The 22113-nt window shown below is 44.2% G+C and overlaps 1 protein-coding gene across 2 annotated transcripts in view; it reads left to right on the forward strand.

The window, feature by feature from the left end:
• The window catches only part of RPS5 (ribosomal protein S5), a 367355-nt gene that overhangs the window by 169756 nt on the left and 175486 nt on the right, over window positions 1-22113 (forward strand). For both annotated transcript variants that reach the window (XM_044084344.1, XM_044084345.1), the window contains one exon: window positions 10835-10963. In XM_044084344.1, the coding sequence (XP_043940279.1) occupies window positions 10835-10963 (129 nt within the window). The remainder of the gene's footprint in view (window positions 1-10834; window positions 10964-22113) is intronic.

The raw sequence follows: 22113 nt of genomic DNA on the forward strand, positions 1-22113 counted from the left end.
CCATCTTCAAAACTAAGGCCAAAATCAACTTCTATGTCTAAACAAATGACGCTTGGGCCACGTGCACAAGCCCCTATGCCTAAAAAACAAATTTTCAAAATGGCTGAGGATTTAATTACCTTGATCAGGGGTACCCCACCTGCTAAGAGGCCTAGGCAAGGCACTGACTATGAATCAGATCAGGTTTCTATTTCTTCTGATTCCTCTTCTGATCAGGAATTATCTATTCCACCTTAAGAGGGCTCTGATGTAGAAGATTCCATCCCTTCTGCTTCTCCTCCCGAGGAATTTTTTTTTTTTTTTTTTTTTTATTGGAGAAACTTTGTATACCTTTTAAGGGAACACTTTCACTGAGAGAGTCAGGATTTCTCAGAATCTAAAAAGAGGCTGGGGGATTTCCTCCTTCCTCAGCATAAGCATAGGCCTTTGGCTATACCTCCTATTCTAGACATTATTTTCTCAGAATCCAGCATGGCTCCTGATTCCCTGTCTCCGGCTCAGACTGATATTACAGGGTTCCTGACTCCCACAAATTCCTCTCTTAAAACCCTAAAACCCTACTGCTGACCCTGAAACCATTTCTCAGGGTCTCAAGGGCGTTAAGGCTTCTGCTAAAAATCCTACCCCTTCTGATAGACTCCAGGGCGCTGGATAGATTGGGTAAGAAAGTTTACACGTCTGCAACCTTGGCAGTCAGGGCTTTAAACTGTCAATTTCATATGCTTAAATTTCAGCATCATGTCATGGGCTTAAACAGAAAATGATGATTTCTGACTGTGTGGAAAATAGAGTTACAGGATTTATTGCATTCAGCTGAACAAGTTGGAAAGCATGCTTTTGCAATGTGGTTTTGATTCCTTGGAGGCCTCTTGCAGGGCCGCTGTAACTGGGATCTGTGATAAGAAGACATGCTTGGCTCAAGGAGCAGAATCTGCCTGATCATGTTAAAGCAAAATTGTTGGATGCTCCTTTACAACAGGACAGTCTATTTGGTAATAGGGCAGAAGAAGTTTTGAAAGATGAAAGCTGAAGCTAAATCTATGCAAACTGTAAAAGATTTCCTACAAGTGCAGCCACCCAGGTTCAGTAGGCACTGGCCTACTAAGAACTGGTCCTTTCCAGTACCCACCAGAGCCGCTCAGGTCAAACCCAGACATTCCAAAGGTTCCAGGTTTCAGTCACAAGGAACTTGTAGAACAAAACAGTGGGGTGCCTCCACCTCCAAACCTGGAAGTAAGGCACCTCCCTACGGTAAACAGTCTCAATGACTTTCCACTGCAATCTAATAAGCACTTATCTTTTGGCTGCCCCTTTGGGGGGAGAAACCGGCACTTCATGCACGAAACTGGCAACTAATTACCCGGGACAAGTGGGTTTTAAATATAGTATCCCAGGGATACAGATTTAGTTTCTGCATGTTGCCAGTCCCAAACGGATGGCCAGATCTGCCTCTAAATCAGTGGTTAGAGGCCCAGAAACAAGTTATGTCCCTCATGAATATGGGGGCTATTCAACCAGTACCAGAAAAGGAAAAGGGGCAAGGTTTTTATTCAAGACTTTTCCTGGTAGCCAGAAAAGACAAATCATGGCGCCCAATTCTGGACTTATCCATTCTAAATACATTTCTGAACATTCCAAAATTCAAGATGCTGACTCTACAACAGTTTCTGCCTATGCTAGGCAAGGATGCCTGGTTGGTAACTCTAGACTTAAAAGGCTTACCTGCATATCCCAATCAGGGAATCTTGCAGAAGATACATCCGCTTCAAAGCAAGCTGTTTGCATTACCAGTTCTCTGCACTGCCCTTTGTGAAGACCCTGGGCGCAGTAGATAAGCCAAAGTGCCTGACACCAGTAATTGCATTTTGCAGACAAACATTCAAATTTATCCTTACCTGGACGATTGTCTAATTCAGCCAGAGAACAAGGACACTCTTCTAAAACATTTGGCGTTTGTAAAAAGACTTCTAACTTGTCTAGGGTACACCATAAACGAAAAGAAATCACAATTGGTACCCTCTCAAATTACATTCCTGGGTGCAAGCTTGAATACAACTGCCCAGATGACTTAACCTTGCGCCAGAAAAACAAATTCAATTGATGACTTCAAACAGGTGGCCCCAAAAACCCAGCTATCTGCAAGACAAATTCTGTAGACTTTGGGTTTCATGGCCTCCTGCATCCTAATAATTCCATATGCAAGACTGCATATGAGGAAACTTCAATGGTACCCATTGTCACAGCCTGGAAACAATGAATTCCTATCATTCCTTGCCTGCAGCTAGAGCTCCTATGGTGGGCAGAGGCCTGCCACCAAAACAAGGGACTGTCATTCATTCCACCCCCTGCCACCCAAACCCTAACTACAGACTCGTCAGATTATGCTTGGGGGGGGGGCGCATCTGGCAGGGAGATGCATTCAGGGCCAGTGGAGCCAAAATCAAATGCACCTACATATCAACCAGAAAGAAATGCTAGCTGTACAGAATGCTCTGACAGCCTTCAAGGACTGTCTTCATCCAGGACAACTACTGATAAAAACAGACAACACCACAGTCATGTGGTACATAAACAAGCAGGGGGGGTACCCATTCCTACCCCCTTTGCAGGCTAGCAATGGCATTGTGGAACACTGCCTTGACTTACCAAATACCTCTACAAGCTCAATTCCTGCCAGGAAAGCAAAATTCTCTGGCAGACGCACTAAGCAGAACTCTTATGGACCCACACGAATGGAAACTGGATCCACAAATCTTCAGCATGTTGACCCACAAATGGGGGAGCCCAGACATAGATATCTCTGCCTCACTGCAAAATTATCAGTTGGACAAATTCTGCACAAGAATTCATCACAAAAAAGCTTGGAAAGTGGATGCTCTGTCCTTCAGCTGGAAAAACTTGTCAGTCTATGCCTTTCCTCTGCCTCTGCTCTCCAATGTCTTACTAAAAATCAGACAGGAAAAACCAAAAATGATGCTGATTGCTCCAGACTGGCCTCGCCAGCACTGGTACCCGCTCCTGCGCAATGTCACACCTTCCTCTGTGGTACCTGCCTCTGACACCTTACCTTCTGTCTCAGCAGAACTATCAAATTCTGCACACACAGCTCCAAACTCTGAATCTTGCAGCATGGTTAATCTACTAATTTCACCTGTTAATCTCTCAGCAAACCTGTGATGGATGTCATTTTGGAGGCTAGAAGGCCTAGTACTCAAAATTCTTATGCGGACAAATGGAAAAGATTCTGTTCCTGGAACCAAGCTCAAGAATAAGCACAGCAATGTCCAACATTCCTCAGATTCTGTAATATTTAACAGAGATGCTTCACAAGGGCCCATCTTTCTCTTCTATAAAAATCCATGCCTCTGCCATTTCAGCTCATTACAACACAGAGCCTCCCCTCTTTTCTCATCCTCTGCTAAAGCAGTACCTCAGAGGGGCCAAAAATGTAAGACCTCCCAGAAAAGCACCAGCTCCTGCATGGGACCTCAATTTTGTTTTGGAAAAACTCACTCTACCTCTTTTTGAGCCAGCAGCTACTGCAGATTTAAAATTTCTCTCCTGGAAAACTGCTTTTCTTTTAGCAGTTACTTCAGCTAGACTGATTTCAGAATTACAGGCTCTTATGGCAGTGGAGCCTTTCATTTTTCATCCGGCCAGGGTGGCTCTCAAAGCCAAGCCATATTTCATGCCTAAGGTGGTATCCAGTGTGGCTCTTAATCAGACCATTCATCTGCCAACTTTCTTTCCCAATCCACAGAACAAGGGTGAGCTGATTTTGCATTCATTGGATGTGCACAGACCACTTAGATTCTACTTAAACAGGACAAAACCTCTAAGAAAATCTGAGCAACTACTGGTGGCATTTGCTGCAGGGGCAGAGGGAAAACCTATTTCAAAGCGGACCATTTCTAAATGGATAAGCCATTGTATTTGTTTCTGCTATGTGCACCATGGTAAACCTATCCCAAGGGGATCAGATCTCATTCTACCAGGGCTGCATCTACTTCTGCAGCCTTTCTCAGAGGGGTTCCTACTAGAGACATTCTAGAAGCTGCTACCTGGAGCTCAGTTCATATGTTCACCAAACATTACCATTTACCTCTCTTCTCCAAATCCATAGCTGTCCTGCAGGGCCTTATAGCTGCTCCTAATTCTGTATAAATCCATCCTCCCAACCATAGTTTTGGGAATCTACCCAAATGTAATGACTGCAACAGTGAAACACGAAGAACATAGTACAGTTGTGTACACTTACCATAAATGTTAGTGTATTCACTGTTGCAGTCCTGGTTACCCCCAGCCCCTTTTTTTTCTCAATATTACCTCCTCTTTTGCTCTCCATTTGGGGGGCACCTGACATCTGGGGCATGAAAAACTGATGAAAATGGCGTCTGCTGCATGTTTTATACCCCTGACGACCTGACGTCATGGAAGAAGGGGACAGCAACCGACGCAGGACCCAAGACTTTGTTAATCAGGCTGACTGAGGGCAACCTGCCAGCAGATTACCCAAATGTAATGACTGCAACCGTGAATACGCTCTCTAACATTTATGGTAAGTGTACACAACTGTACTGTCCTTTTTTGTGGCCGCTGCCACCACCATAGCGTCTACTGACAAGCCTCTAGACCAATGGGGCTGTTTTTCTGGTGGGGAAAGAATCTTGTCCGGTCTCTGGGGAATGGCCTCAATGGAGTCTGGGTTCTTCCACACGCTGCACGATGAGCTGGACTAACTCATCAGCACGGGGTGGGTCACCCAAGAAGTAGAAGGCCGAGAGTGGAAAGCCTGCAGGTGCATACAGGGCCAGTGGAGCTCACAGCAAATCCATCTGCACATCAGCCAAAAAAAAATGGCAGTCCAGCACTTATTACTGGTGGGGTTCTTCCACCATATCCTGGCTCCCACTTGGGGTTTCCTGACAGGGCAAGAAAAAAATGATGTAATGGCGTTGGCTGCCTTACTTTTATATTACTGACGACCTGACGTCAGTCCTGAAGCGACAGCAACTGACGCAGAAAAGCCTCTGGTATTCGGGCTGGCCAAGGGCTACCCTGGCAGGGATAACCCAAATGTGATGTCTGCAACAGTGACTACACTCTAGTATCTTTATGGTAAGTGTACACAACTCTACTTTACTTTTTGCTCCACAGATAGTCACAGCTGGTTTTGATGTCTCATTCTATGCTGATATTGGAGCATAATCTTTTAGAGTAGGTATTGCAGGAGACCTGTCAGTCCTTCATCTTACCTAGTTATCATCCTGACTGTTCCCAGGTCCTGCCACATGCATCTCTTAAGTGCCTGCATTAGTCTGCCTGTTGCAGGAAGACCCACAAAGGGGTCATCGGGAGTCCTTGAAACTCCTCTCAAAAAGACAATGTGAAACCTAATTAGCCGAAGCTCCTGTAAGGAGTTGCCAGTTTTGGACTTGTATGAAGAGGAGAGCATGCCAGTACTGTGTAATGGTAAGCTTGGCGAGTCCTCCCCCAATTTCATACACTAAAGTTGCTGTGCCCTACAGACTTCCTTCCAGTTTCTCCCTTTTGAAGACTGCGGCAGGCATTCAGGTTCACTCCCCAAACCTGAATGGTCCCCAGCCCCACTGCCCTTGCAATCTATTCAGGGATTGATTACTCTGAGGACACCCCCAAAACTAGACCAGATTTGTTAGCAGTGCCCTTCTGCTTCCTGAGAGCTGTGCTATAGCTGTGTGCAGGATGGGTTCTAGGACAATGGATCCTTAGACTAGGAGTGGAGGATGTAAACACTATTCCCATCTGTGAGAGTGCGGGCTTGTCCTACTTGTATTTCCAGCAGGAAGAATGCTGCAGAGGACGGAGTTGCAGGCTAGGTACCAGAAAGTAATTCTGAGCCTAGTATTCTACCTCCTGACTTCGGGAACCATGCACATCCTGTAGATAACATGGTTGAGGGTTCAGCCTGGTGCATCTGGCTGTAGTGGCTCCTATTCAGAAATTTTATGGAGGAAAACCAGCAAGGTATCTCTTCTAGGCATTACTTCACAGGATTTCTCCATTTTTGTTAACTAGGTAAATGGACAGCCCCTATATGTGGAGGAACAGGCAAAGCTCAAAGCTTTGGGCATAAGCTTCCAAGATGTGAAGGCATTCCTGGGATTGGCTTTGGAGGTTCAGGGTTTTATGAATGGGTGCAAGAAAGGACAAGATGTGAAGCCATACCTCACTCTGTAGTGCAGTGGAGGTGGTGTGTGCTGCCTCAACACCACTTTGAGGTTGTAGTATTCCTAAGCAAAGGAAGCTGCTTTTGGAGGTTTCCCTGATTGCCCCAGTCAGTCTTTACACATTTACATGGGGGGGGGGGGGTGGTGGTATATGTCTGTGCCTTGGCAGTGCTTGGTGGTCCAAGATCACCTTGAAGTGACTTTGGGACAAAAAATATCCAGAGGTTACAGTAGATATTTTTTTAGTGACCCCATAGCACTCTGCTTTTGGAATATCCTACTCTGGGGTGAGAAGGAAAAATGAGGCTAAGCCCCATTCTGTCATTTGCTTAAACAGATGCATAGCATTGTTCAAAATTATCTTTATGTAAAGTTTTGCCTCTTGCTTGTCAGAAGTAGACGATATTTCCTCGTTGGACCTTCAGGATGACACTTTCTGCATATCACAAACATAAATGGTATCTGAGCTTTTGGGTAGAAGCTTGCCTTTGTTCTAGCAAATGTTTTCTTTGGAACTTCCCTTTTTGCACAAGTCCTAAGGAGTCCAGGAGGGTTGTATACTTAACAGGTAGGAGAAAATAATTAGCCTCTGCCTCAAATTAGCCCTTTGAGTGCTTGGTGCATAGTAGTAGTAATAGCACAAGCGGCTTTGAGGCAAGATTTTTCTGTTCATATATGGGCTCCAGACTTTCCTTCCTTCCCAGTCTGTGTTCATTATGGTCTGCATATGTCTCGAAGTTGCAGGTTATATCCATTCTGCACACTCAGATTAACAAATCCATTCCTGCTGCACATACTAGTTTGGCTTTGAAGCTTGTGGTACTGCAGCATGCCGATTTACACTTGTATTTATCTTTTGGGTTAGTCTCACTTGGCTAGTGGTCTGTCTTCAGGGAAGATCAGAAGTGGGATTTTGTTCTACTAGGGGACATTGGTCAGACCAGGGGGGTTCCCCTATAATTCTTAGTAGATGCAGTAAGGTCAGTTACATTCACTTGAGCTACCACAAGCATTATAGGACCTCTTACTTCTCATCTGAATGATGACCCATGCTCTGTGCTGTACTGCAGTGCCAATTGCGTCGGCACAGATTGTAGCTCTTTTCTGTTGCAAATTGTTGAAAGCAACTCTTTCCATGGTGGCTTATGCCCCCTGGCTTGACCATGAGCAACCCACACCAAACCCTTTTCCCAGTATGTTTGGTTACCATGAATGAGTATACCTTAGGGTAGGGGTGGGGGCACTTCCAGAGCTAGACAAACCAAGGCATGTGATCTTGACAAGAAGCGCAGCTGCCTGTTGGTGTACTGAAGTTGGGCAGTTATACTTAGGCACTTCCTCAGTGACCTTGGGTGTCCAGACAGAACAGCAGTGGTTAGGGTGCATTAACAAAGGGTACCAAGAACTCCCCCATAAAACCATATAGCCTCCCTGTATAGGAAGGAAGTCTTTGCCCACAGATTGTTAGGCTTACTGTATATACTAGAGGATACTAATGTGAGCAGACTGACTGGAAACTTGCTCCTTTGAGTGGACCCTTTCCCAGGAATGGCCAACAAAGGTAATGGGGCATTCAACTGATCTGTGCATGACACTGAAATGTAGAATTCCATAACTTCTCACGCGATCTGAATGACATTAGAGATGTGCAGCAGCATCCATCTTACTATTGACAGGTAACCTAGACTGAATGCATGCCTCTTTTAAAAAGGGGGGTGAGCAAGACAACTGCCTTGAGGAGTAAATGCCATTTTGGTGTATAGTGCTTAATTTTTAGTGACTGAATTGCATCCTGTCCTTTAAAACGTTTAGTGTTGCTGTACGTTTGTGCATGTGTGGGGCAGTGTTTTCCTTTTAAGTTAGAATATTTGCTGGAGCAGGTGTTCTGATCCTACATAAAGTCCACCCTCTGCAATCCTTGTTTACTTGTCACTCGACTGTATAGTTCCATTATTGTTTTAGGGTTAAGAAATTGGCCTGTCCATGAACCTTTCTGTTTTATTCCAAGGCAAATGAAAGTCCACCAACTTCATAAAGCTGAACTTCACTTGAGCGGATTAATTTGTCTCTGGCCACACTGCATAGTACAGACACTGGGAAAATATTTATTTCTCACTATCCAGTACTGCCTGGAATCTTTATAGGCAGTTGATGCTACTGATCTCAGCAACTGCTATTAAAAAAAAAATGTGGAACTGTTTTCAACTGCTTCATTTCATAGAGGAAGGGAAACTGTAGCATTGCATCTGATTTGTGGTTACCGCATATCTTTCTGTGAGCAATTCTAATTTGAACATTTCTTTCCGAGAAAGGGGGGGGGGTCTTGGTATGACATTTGTTTGACTTTAAGTCTTTGGCGCTTCTAAGTCTTTAATATCATACAAAGTAGTTTAAATGCACATTCCACATTGTTTTACTCCGGTAATAGGGTGAAAGATTTTTTTATTTTGACTGCATGGTTGTCCTGTGCGATCTCAAGTTGCAGTAAGAATGCCCCACTTTTGGCATCTGTAAGATGGTATCCCTAAAAGCTGGTCACATTTTGTATTGTGATCCACTTGTAAGATATAATTGCAGGCTTTATAGAAATACACGCAGGACTACTGGTTTGCCATGGTTAAGGATTATGGTTTGAAGTGTTGGTATGCTGCAGTATGACAAATCAAGGAGTAAGCAATGTAATAGAAGTAGGGGGTGTTGTGTGAAAACATTTTTGCTTCAGTTTAAAAAAAAAATCAATAGTTGCACTTGTACTGTGCCATGTAAAATACTTTTGAGAAAAATAGCAAGTATATTCTCAAACGTTCAGTATAATAAAATCACTTTTCTTTCTGCTAAAGTTTTTAACAGCACTGGTTGCAGTGCTTGCTTTCCCACCTCTGGAAGAGTTTGTATTCTCTGTGCTCATTCTAGGACTACAAAATGTCAATGCCTACAAAAGCCTGGAATTCAACTGCTATCTTTGGTTGGAGTTGTAAAATTGCTCTGAATTGCTTAGGCTATGAGAGATGTATGTGATGGTCATTCAAAAACAAATTGCGAGCACTCCTGCTGCAGAAAGTGAGCAAGATGCATGTGGCTCTCGCTGCTGCAGTGTTTATCTCAATAAACTGGGAAGACACTTGTGTCAAGGGTGACTCCTACGGAGGGCTTGAAATTGATTCTAGGAAGGGCACCAGAAGGTACTAAAACAAAATCCTTGTCAGACCCTAGTATGTGTCGCTTTCTGGAAAAACAATTTCATAAATCACGCCAAATTTAATACATCAAATTTCTTCCAAGCCATTCCTAACGCCAGTCTCATCCAATATGCCGATGATTCTATTATCTGTTACTCCCCTTCCATCACAACTCTTGACAATCTAGCACAAACCGCCTTCTCTTCCAATGAACAGTGGATGCTAGACAACCATCTAGCCCTTAATGCAACCAAAACAAAACTTGTGCTGTTCAGTGCATCCAAAACCTCTTCCCTAGACAAACAATCCTTCATAATTACCAGCAATAATACCCCCCCCCCCCCTAGAACTAGTCTGACTCAAAATTACTAGGAATTATTGACAATCAACTAAAATTTGATTAGAATCTACAAGCAAATATAAAAAAAAATTTTAAAAATTAGGTATGCTTTACCGCCACAATCGCTTTCTCTCCCTCCACCAGGATTACATTAGCTAATACATACCTCATCCCATCCCTTTTCTTTGGTGAATCTATCCTAGCCAGCCTACAATCTTCCCTCAAAACAAAACTCGTCTTGTTCAAACAAAATATCCAAATTTGTGGCAGGTCATAGAGTCTGTTCTCACCACTGTAATTCCCTTCACCAACTAAGTTGGCTAGAATTGCCAAACTTCCTCACATGTACCCAGCTCATCCAAGCGCGCGCACATTCATAACCAGTCTCTCTGCCCCTCCTTAGCAAATACCTTTGACATGCATAAGCCAGATAGACTCCCAAGATCCAGTTCCCAAAACCTAATTTAAATTGCATAAACCAACACATCCTGCTTGGAAATCCGTTGTCCCGTCTTGCATGCCTCTGGAACTCTCCCTTCTCCCATCCGCAACACCAGCAGTCTCTCCTTTAAAACCTCACTGCACTCGCACTCACAATGGAAATACTCTTGCTCTCATCCATTCTAATTCTACCACACGTTCTTCCGAACTTTCCAACCTTTGTTGCCTGTCACTACCTTCTAAAGTTTTACATCCCTTGGGACATATTCGACCAATGAGTAATAAATTTCCTCATTGTAATTCCCCCCCCCCCCCCCCCCCCAAAAAAAAAAAGTACTTACCGAATTAACCTGATGTAATTTTCCTAATGAAAATCTTTTTTTTATTTCTGTATTATGTAACATCTATGTGAATTGTACAGTATGGGTTTGTACTGTATAAAATATGTATTTTAACATTTAATTGAAATGTATATTATGGATTTGTGCTCTTTTCTGTACTATGTATTTGTATTTCTCTGGAGCTTTTCTCCCCAGGACTGCATTGATAATGGGCTCCTTGTAGCCCAATGGACTGTCCTGGAAAACAAACTGCAAATAAATAAATTGAATACTTCAAGTTGCACTTGAGTTTGTAGCTTACAAGTTTCCTTTCTTGTTTTCCAGAATCCTTTACAGGTTTTGGTCAATGCTATAATTAACAGTGGTCCACGAGAAGATTCCACTCGTATTGGCCGAGCTGGTACTGTGAGAAGACAGGCAGTTGATGTGTCCCCTCTTCGTAGAGTCAATCAGGCAAGTGCCTTCCACTTATGAGGGTAGTTGGATGTCAGAGTAAACATTGGAACCTTTGTAGAATAATTTTACAGTGGGTGTTGGAGTATCAAACCACAGCATTTTGGAAGGCATTTAGATGGCTGTCATTGGCAGTAAGATCAAGTACTGAATGAGGTATGGACTGTTTTACTAAAGTCACCTGGATAAGCATACCATAATCTCCAAAATGGAGGTGTTATTTGTAGTCTCTTTAAATTTCGCAAGCGTGTAGTCAAAACTTTTGCCTTGGAGGATGAAACTTATAACTTTTCAGCTCTGGAAACTTGCTTTTTTTTCTCGTTAGGTGACATCCAGTGCTTGGAATATTTTGTCTTCTAACATTTTGCAACCATTAAACACGCGTCATCATAGGGTGCCCATTATGCTTTCACAAAATTTGCTTATGCGATAGTTTTGTGGAATCTTTGCTTGTGGCTGTGTCCAACTTCCGTCTAGGTTACTTTAGAGCTGTAAACGCTCTCATGTAGAAAGGTTGACTTCATATCCTAATTATGGGCGACATTCACTGGGACCATCCATTTGTTTCTTGCTGTGTACAAGTTGGCTGCATGAGTACATTCCAGCCCAGGGTCAGACCAGGCTTTTGACTGAAAAGCATTGAGGCGAGTACCCTGGGAAAGGACCCTGTTCAGTTAGTTTAGGTAAGATTGTGAGCATCTAGTCCAGAGTTTGAATGGTTAGCTGTAGTTTCTGCCGAGGGTTTTGTCCAGAGAATTTCGAGAAGGTGGGAAGCACTCCAGTTGTGCAAGGCTACAATGCCTTCCACACATTCAGACCTCAGAATGGGCATGAAAGAACCAAAGGTGGAGGTGTCCATCTTCATTAAAGCTGGGTGCACCTAGAGACTGGTCACAGTTCAATTGTCAAACTACTCCTTGCCCAATTAACTATACCCAAAACTCACTGCCACATCATTGCTAGCTATAGGTCCCACACCATGAGTCAAAAGCACAATGCTTACCTGGATTTACTGGAGTCACTCAATATACATCCCAACACCTTAATCATGGGAACTTTTGTATATCCCTCCATCGACTCGTGAGCTCAAACATGCTCGTCCAGAGGTTCTTGGACTTTGTGAATGCAAATGCTCTGGAACAGTATTCACCAACATGGGTGGTCTCTGTACTTCCCCCTGTGTGATTCCCTCCCTGGTAAAGTGAACAAGACTGATTTATTGTCATAAAGTAACCCCACACCCCAAAAGGAGCAAAAAAATAAGGAATCCTCTTGGCAACTGTATAAACTGTGCTGTACCTAACCTGGGTATAACCATGCCTTCCTGAATGTCACCTTGGTGGACATGTAGTATGTACAGGTTGTATAACAAAAGGAAGAATCTGATGTCCAAGGCAAATACCTCTGCTGAGGAAGAATTCCCTCCACAGACTACACAAGCAAATCGGAAGTCTTTTTAAAGTCCTCTAAAGCTAATTGTCCTTTGCTAGGGATGCTACTTTAGCTTCACAATCATAAGGTGTTGTTTAACTGTGTCCAGAATCTAAAAGGGAGTGCAGTGCACAGCTGTGTGCCAGATTAGTGGTAGATGATGCCATTTGCGCTATACCAGAGGAAATTGTCAACCTGCTGACAAATTTGGCACAAGCTTCACCCCCCCCCCCCCCCCCAATCAGCCATACTCCAAAAGATACAGGACAGGACACCAGTTTTCTACCTAGTATCTCTAGAGGTCAAGTCGCATCTGTGCTCCCAAAGGCCAAAAACATGGTCTCGGTGGGACCCGATAACATCCCACCTTGCTTACTAAGCAGTCAGAAACAGGACCTAGCTGACCCACGTGCTGTTTTCTTTTTTTAACCGGAGCCTGAGAACTGACTTTGCACCAGCAGAATAGAGAACAGCAACAGGAATCCCCTTGCATACATCAGCCGACCCTGGAAACTATAGACCCATAAGTCTAACCAGCCTCATCTGCATGGACCTTAACAAGAACATAGGTGACCTTCAAACTCTATATGCATCCGTTTGGCTTCTTTAAGGTTATGTTGTGCTTATTGAACCTGAGACTTCATCCAGGGCTTTGGTGACTTTCTCAGAAGGTCAGACAGTGCATACCGCCTATCTGGACCTAGCCATAGCCTTTGACACAATCCCCCACTCGGGTATCATTGAAAAACTCTCCCAGCTAGGTGTTGACCTGTATGTCGCTAGATTATCTGGCTCACCAACAGAACACATACCGTCAGAGTAGGTGACTCCACCTCTACCAATAGACCTGTTACCAGTGGCATATAGCAAGGATCTGTACTGGGCCATTTACTGTTTGGACTTCTGAGAAGTGGATTCCAGGCTAAAGTAGACTGCTTTTGGCTTGCCAAGTTTGCTGCTGACTTGTAGATTAGGTGCAGTCGAGAACATATTACAGGAGGGGCTAACGCACATGACTGATGCCAAAGTCCTGATCTAAAACTGAACTCAGACAGGTGCACTATTATCCCATTTGGCAAAGTGGAATTCCCCACTAATTACAATATTCACCTCTCTAAGTTCAAACACAGTTGTGTGAGATCTGAGAACACAGATCAACGTCATTCTGAACTTTGACCACTAGGTTTCCATGGTGTTATGAGATGTGCAATGCAGAAGGCTTTCTAAAGGCTTTGCGTCTAGGTCTTTTATTAATGGTCTGATCAGGGTCGAGTACAGTACAGTGCTTCCTTCTGCATGTATCTCACCAGACATTTGCAGCAGATGGAGAAATGACAGAGGTCTCTCACTAAGAAAAGGGTCTCCACCTACATGGTTAGACAAAGTCCTGACACTTTACTCTATCATAAAGGCTGCTTGTGCTTGGCCTACTGAGCAGTCTGTGACCCTGAACTGATGGAAATGCACATCTGCAAATCAACTGGCACTAAAGCCACTTGCTCTAGGGATCTCGCTAGTGACATTAACAGAACATTCTGGAGAGAGAGGTATGTCTCCCAGAGATTGCAGCTGCTCTGGAATAAATTTCCATTTCATGTGAAGCGGAGCTCCCGAGTGACCCTATTCATAGGCATCCTGGACATGGATGGGTGACCACAAATTTACCCCGGGGGGTGGCACCCAAGTCCCTCGTGGGCAGGGGTAGTCATTACTGTTCTGTAAAGTACATCCATCTAACCAAAGACTGTTGTAACAACCCAGGATTAACATAGCTAGGCTTATAAAGGCTGAGCGCTGCTAGCCTAGTAACCTCAGTCTGTTTATCCCTATTCTGAAGTATTAGGAGCACATCATTAAGCAACTTCACGGTAGTTGCGGAGGGAGCACAGGACTGAATCATGAAGACATCTGTGATCAGCTAACCCTAGGCTGTTCTGTGTAAATGTGCTATAAAATACGGGCTTTGTTGTGGATGCAGCATTCATGGCTGCTACAACTGTCTTATGAGAAGGCATTCTTGGTTGAGGATTCTGTTCCTGTCTTTAGGATATTGGTGTAATTACTCCTTTTTAAGCTAGGTTCTCAACTACCAAAAGCAGGAAAAGAGGAGACTATAAGACCACCCTGGGAGTCTTGACTCTACTTCCAGTAAGAAACAAATGTGGCAAAATTTCCCCTCCACCCCCACCCTCTTTTTTTTTTTATCTTTGTCTCAGGATAGTTGGCTAACCTCCTTTACCAGAACTAGTCAAAGCGCTAGGTTTTAGGGATTGTTAATGGTGCATGCTGCACTGCACACCAAATGTAAACAGAATAGGGCTTCTGTCTATACAAAAAAAAATTTGGGTGTTGGCTAGGATCACTCTTAGTCTGTTCTGTTACTGAGACTTTTCTAGGTGCCTTGTATGCTTAGCCCCACTTGGAGCTCAAAGCCTGCATCAGCATCACATATGTATAATTCTGGTATGTATATAGTTAACCGTATAAAGTGGGCGTCTGCATATGTCAGCGCTGGTCTCTGTCATAGATGCCCCAAAGCTTTGTTTACAACTTTCTGTAACTAGGTGGATGTTAATCATGTTTCACTGTTTCAGTCCTTACAAAATGGGTTATCCAGCCTCTGGTAGCCCGCAGTCTGCCAGAATACCAAAGTTCTTGGTGTATGATGCCGGCTGCCTTCAGTGACGTCCGGTATAAAGGAAGGCAGCCGATGCCATTTCCTCAGTCCTTCTTGCCGCGGAGCCTGAAGCAGAAGCATTTTGCACACGTTCTGGTTGGCAGAGTACCTTCCTTTTGTATTCCGGCTGCTTGGTTGAAGACCTCAGATAAGTACCCCATTGGGGACCCTCTTTTCTTGCTTTAACGAATGTCAGAGAAAGTTAACTGTCTTGCCTGCGGAAAACCGATTCCGCACCGTGATTTTCACTCCTATTGTATCACTTGACGTCCCAAATTGTTTTCTCTGTGCTTCTTTCAACCCGCATACCATACACCGTAGAGCTAGGATTTTGTTAGAGCTTTTTGGAGTTTGGCTTAAGTTAGTCGGTATGACGTCTTCTGGTCTCCCGACTTCAGATGATCATAGTGTTTCACTGTTGCAGTCATTACACTTGGATTATCCTGCTGGCAGGCTACCCGCAGTCTGCCTGAATTCCAAAGTCTTAGTCCGGCGTCTGTTGCTGTCGCCTCTTCCCTGATGTCAGTGCGCCAGGGGTATAAAAGATGCAGCCGACGCCATTTTCTTCAGTCTTTCTTGCCGCGCGGTGCTCTAAGCAAAGGCAGTTCGCAAGTGGCGGTCGGCCAACACCTGAGATTTTCAAATTCGAATTTCAGACCCAACGTTTTCATTAAAGCTAAGTAGTTTACAATTGTATTTCTTGTGGGAAGCAAATACCTCAAGGATTTTCATTCTTACTGTATTCCTTGCCTAGGCCCTGATCTCAACATTGCTAGCTGTTGGTTTTGTGCTAGATTTAACCAATGCACTGTTAAGCATCGGTACGATTTTGCCTTTCATTACTTTGGCCGAAGATTCAATTATATAATGCCGTCGGAACAACCGACGACTGGAGTTTATAAAAAGCGCAAGAAAAAGGAGAGGCATCAGAGATCCAAAACAGACGAAGCTTCCGCTAAGCCAGTCGCTGGTTCTGTGAGACGCTTTTACAGCCCCTGACGCCCGCTACCTCAGCCACAGGCCGCTGCCGATTCCCACGTGGAGCCAGCTAGGCCTCTGGATGCTCAAGGTATTGGACACTCGGAAATTATTCCCTCAGATGGGTCTGGAGCCGCTGAGCAGGCATCTGCTTCTGAGGGTGTTTTCAGACCTACACAGTTATATGTAAAGCCTACCTCAGCTTCCAAAGCAAAGACTAAAGCAGTTCTAAAGACAAACGAGTACAACATTCTCCTGGACAGACTTCTATGCCTAAAAAACAGCTGCTCAAAATGGCCGAAGACCTAATTACCTTGATCAGGGGTTCCCTCCCCCTCCTGATAAGAGGCCTAGGCAAGAGACAGAATATGAATCTTCAGATCAGGTTTCCATTTCCTCAGGCTCCTTTTCTGAGCAGGAATACTCTTTTCCTCCCTTTGAGGATTCTGATGCTGAAGAATCTATTCCTTCAGCCTCTCCTCCAGAGGATTTATCTTTTGGGGAAACCCTGCATACCATGAGGGAGCACTTTCACTGGGAGAGCCAAGACTACTCAGAATCAAAGAAAAGGCTTTGAGATTTTTCTTTTACTACCTCAACACAGGCCGCTTGCTATTCCCCCTGTGTTAGACATTGTAGATGTATTTTCAGGGGCCGCCCTTTCTCCTGACTCTCTACCCCCGGCCCCTGTAAAACCAGACAGATACTACAGGGTTCTAGACTCGCATAAATTTCTTTATAAAAACCCTGCTGCTGATCCAGAAACTATTTCTCAGGGTCCCATAGGGGTCAAGGCTTCTACTGCAAAAAACCCTATCCCTTCCGGCAGGGATTCTAGGGCACTAGACAGATGGGGGAAAAGTTTACACTTCTGCTACTTTGGCTGTGAGGGCTTTAAATAGTCAATTTCATATGCTTAAATATCAGCAATACTTAATGTCACTGCTAAAACAGAAAATGTTGGCAAATTCTGATTGTGCAGAAAATAAGGAAATGCAGGATTTATTTCATGCAACTAAACAAGTGGGAAAGCATACATTGCAATGTGGTTTTGATTCTCTAGAGGCCTCTTGCAGGGCCGCAGTTAAGGGTCCTGTCATTAGGAGGCTTGCTTGGTTAAAGGAACAGATTCTACCTGATCATGTTAAGGCAAAATTACTAGATGCTCCATTACAGCATGATACTTTATTTGGTGTTAAAGCAGAGAAGGTGTTGAAGAAAATGGAGGACAAAGAAAAATCTATGCAAACAGTTAAGTATTTCTTACAGGTAGAGCCACCCAGATTTAGCAGGAACTGGCCTACAAAGAATTGGTCCTTTCCAGTGTCAGACCACAAAGAGGCAGATCCCAGCCCCAGGGCTCATACAGGCGTAAACAGTGGGGTGCTTCTACCTCCAAAAGCGGAGAAGACAAATCACAACCATACAGGAAACAGTCCCAATGACTTCCCTCTGCCAGCACCAAGCACTTATCTTTTTGACAGGCCCCCTTGGGAGGAAAACTAGCACTTTTTTCACAAAACTGGCACATGATCACCCAGGACAAATGGGTCTTGAATATAGTGTCCCAGGGCTATAGGTTCCACTTTCACACCCTGCCAAGGGCAAAAGGTATGCCAGACCTGCCACATAATCAATGGGCAGAGGCACAAAAACAAGTTTCCTCCCTCAAGGACATAAGGGCCATTCAGCGAGTACCACAGCAAGAGCAGGGACAAGGATTTTACTCGAGGCTTTTCTTGGTACCCCGTAAGGACAAACCCTGGAGGCCAATACTGGACCTGTCTATTCTGAATACATACTGGACCTGTCTATTCTGAATACATTTCTGGACGTTCCAAAATTCAAAATGTTGACTTTGCAGCAGCTTCTGCCCATGCTGGGCAAGAAGGCTTGACTCGTAACTTTGGACCTAAAAGAGGCATACCTGCATGTACCAATCGGACATCCTTGCAGAAGATACCTCAGATTCATAGCTGGCTCAATGCACTACCAATTCTCTGCACTGCCCTTTGGCTTATCTACTGCGCCCAGGGTCTTCACAAAATGCCTGGCACCAGTAATTGCATATTGCAGACAGAGGAATTCAAATATATCCTTATTTAGACTATTGCCTTATTCAAGCAGAGAACAAGGACATTCTACTAGAGCACCTGGCGTTTGTAAAAAGATTTGATTTGCCTAGGGTACACAGTAAACGAAAAGAAATCAAAATTACTACCCTCTCGAGATAATATTCCTGGGTGCAAGCTTAAATACAACTGCCCAGATGACTTATCTCATGCCAGACAAAGGCAACTGACTTCTTACTTAACAATGTTGGCAACAAAGACCCAGTTATCTGCAAGAAAAATTCTGCAGGCCTTGGGCTTCATGGCATCCTGCATTCTGCTAATTCCATATGCCAGACTGCATATGAGGAAACTACAATGGTATCTAAAAAGTGTTTGGACTCAACATTGCCACAGCCTGGAAACCTTGATTACCCTCATTTCTTGCCTTCAACAGGAGTTTCGATGGTGGGCACAGTCCTGTTACCTCAACAAGGGACAGCCATTCAACCTACTCACAGCCAGGCAGTCAATAACAGATGCTTCAGATTATGCTTGGGGGGCCCACATGACAGGAAAATGTATTCAGGGCACATGGCCGTCAAGCCAAATGAATCTTCATATCAATCAAAAAGAGATGCTAGCTGTTCAGAATGCCCCGACAGCTTTCAAGGACCTTCTTCATCCAGGACAACTACTGATAAGGACGGACAATACTACAGTTATGCAGTACATAAGCAGGGAGGCACACATTCCTACCCCCTCTGCAGACAAGCCATGACTTTGTGGGACACAGCATTGACTCAAGTACATTTGCAAGTACAATTCCTGCCAGGAAAGAAAAATACTCTGGCAGGCTAACTAAGCAGAAACATTATGGATCCCCATGAGTGGAAACTGGATCTGCAAGTCTTCAGCATGATAACAAAGAAATGGGGATGCCCAGACATAGATCTTTGTCTCCCCTCACAACTGCCAACTACAGAGATTCTGCACAAGGACTTATCACAATCAAGCATGGAAAGTGGATGCTCTATCATTCAGCTGGAAAGCCGTAACAGTATATGCCTTTCCTCCTCTGCCTTTCCTTCCCAATGTACTCCTAAAGGTCAGACAAGAGAAGACAAAAATGATTCTGATTGCCCCAGACTGGCTCCGCCAGCACTGGTACCTAATCCTAAAGAGCTGGTGTCAAGGCCCAGCCTGGACATTGCTTCTAATTCTTCACAAACTGACCCAACGAAACAATCAGATCCTGCACAGCCAACTCAGGACCCTAAATCTGGCAGCATGGTGAATAATGTAGCCATTCAGAACACACCTCTCCCTAAAGCAGTGATGGGTGTTATTTTGGAGGCCAGAAGGCCAAGTACCAGAAAATCTTATGCAGAAAAATGGAAGAGATTCTGTGCTTGGAACCAGGCACAAGGAATTGACACACTCTTGTACCAAATATTCCTCAGATTTTACAATACCTAACTGAGATGCTGGACAAAGGCCTATCCTCCTCAATTAAAATCCATGCCTCTGCCATTTCAGCTCATTACAATACAGAACCACCTATTTTTTCTTATCCATTACTAAGGCAGTAGAGGGGCCAAAAACATAAGACCTCCAAGCAGAGCACCAATACCTACATGGGACCTAAATTATGTCTTGGAGAAACTCACACTGCCGCCTTTTGAGCCAGCCAATACAGCTGAAATAAAGTTCTTATCTTGGAAAACTGCTCTGCTCCTAGCAATAACCTCTGCAAGACCTCTTTCAGAGTTACAGGCTCTTATGGCTGGAACCTTTCATCATTTTCCATCCAGACAGGGCTTCTCTGAGGACTAACCCTACATTTATGCCTAAGGTAGTGTCCAGTGTGGCCCTTAACCAAGCCATTCACTTGCCTACTTTTTATCCATACCCACAGAATAAGGGTGAGAGACTCCTGCATTCTTTGGACATGCACAGCTACGCTTCTACTTGGACAGAACTAAAGCTTTCAGAAAGACTGAGCAACTTTTAGTGGCATATGCTGCAGGATCACAAGGAAAGGAAAGCCTATCTCAAAGCAGACCATTTCAAAATGGATAGGCCACTGCATTCAATTTATTCACAACATGGCAAATCAATTCCTAAGGGCATTAGGCCACATTCTACCAGAGCAGCAGCCACTTCAGCAGCCTTCCTCAGAGGGGTACCAACCAAAGACATTTTGGAGGCTGCAACTTGGAGTTCAGTGCACACTTTCACCAAGCACTACCCTTTACCTCTGTACTCTAAATCCAGAGCAGGCTTTGCCACTGCAGTTTTGCAGGGCCTTATAGCCCCTCCTAATCCTATTTAGACCCAGCCACCCTATCTCAGCTTTGGGATTCAACCAAAGTGTAATGACTGCAACAGTGAAACACTATGAACATAGTACAGTCGTGTACCTACCATAAATGTAGATGTTTGAGTGTATTCACAGTTGCAGTATATTCACTGTTGCAGTCCAGGTTACCCACCCACCATCCCCCTTTTCTTTGCTGGGACTTGCCTGTACTTCTCTATCCTATGCAACCTATGTGGTGTATTTGCTTGTAGATGAAGGAAGTGTTTGTTATTGCATGCATACTTATTGGCATAAATTTTTAGCCTACCAATTTGTGGGCACAAGAAAAACGGAAGAAAATGGCATCTGCTGCATCTTTTATACCCCTGGCGCACTGACGTCAGGGAAGAGGCAACAGCAACCGACGCTGGACCAAGACTTTGGAATTCAGGCCGACTGCGGGTAGCCTGCCAGCAGGATAACCCAAGTGTAATGACTGCAACAGTGAATACACTCTAACATCTACATTTATGGTAGGTACACAACTGTACTTTTTGATTCCTTGGAGGCCTCTTGCAGGGCTGCTGTAACTGGATCTGTGATAAGAAGGCATGCTTGGCTCGAGCAAAATCTGCCTGATCATGTTAAAGCAAAATTGTTGGATGCTCCTTTACAACAGGACAGTCTGTTTGGTAATAAGGCAGAAGAAGTTTTGAAAACATGGAGGACAAAGCTAAATCTTTGCAAACTGTAAACGATTTCCTACAAGTGCAGCCACCCAGGTTCAGTAGGCACTGGGCTACTAAGAATTGGTCCTATCCAGTACCCACCAGAGCCGCTCAGGTCAAACCCAGACGCTCCAAAGGCTCCAGGTTTCAGTCACAAGGAACTTATAGAACAAAACAATGGGGTGCCTCCACCTCCAAATCTGGAAGAAACAAGGCACCTTCCTATAGTAAACAGTCTCAATGACTTTCCTCTGCAATCACCAAGCACTTATCTTTTGGCTGCCCCTTTGGGGGGGGGGGGGGGCTGGCACTTCATGCAAGAAATAACTGGCACTTCATGCAAGAAATTGGCAACTAATTACCCAGAACAAGTGTGTTTTAAATGTAGTATCCCAGGGATACAGATTTCATTTCCACACGTTGCCAATCCCAAATGGATGGCCAGATATGCCTCCAAATCAGTGGGCAGAGGCTCCGAAACAAGTTGTCCCTCATGAATATGGAGGCTATTTTGCCAGTACCAGAAAAGGGACCAGGTTTTTATTCAAGACTTTTCCTGGTACCCAGAAAAGACAAATCATGGCATTCAGTTCTGGACTTATCCATTCTAAATACATTTCTGGACATTCCAAAATTCAAGATGCTGACTCTACAACAGTTGCTGCCTATGCTAGGCAAGGATGCCTGGCTGGTAACTCTAGACTTAAGGCTTACCTGCATATCCCAATCAGGGAATCTTGCAAAAGATACTCTGCTTCAAAGCAGGCTATTTGCATTACCAGTTCTCTGCACTGCTCTTTGGCTTATCTACTGCGTCCACGGTCTTCACAAAGTGCCTGGCACCAGTAATCGCATTTTGCAGACAAAGAAGCATTCAAAATTTACCCTTACCTGGACGATTGTCTAATTCAGGCAGAAAACAAGGACATTCTTCTACAGCATCTGGTGTTTGTAAAAAGGCTTCTAACTTGCCTAGGGTACAC

The sequence above is a fragment of the Protopterus annectens genome, chromosome 9.part0, assembly GCF_019279795.1.
Source record: "Protopterus annectens isolate FY-2018-M chromosome 9.part0, PAN1.0, whole genome shotgun sequence".
In the NCBI taxonomy this organism is placed as follows: Eukaryota; Metazoa; Chordata; order Ceratodontiformes; family Protopteridae; genus Protopterus; species Protopterus annectens.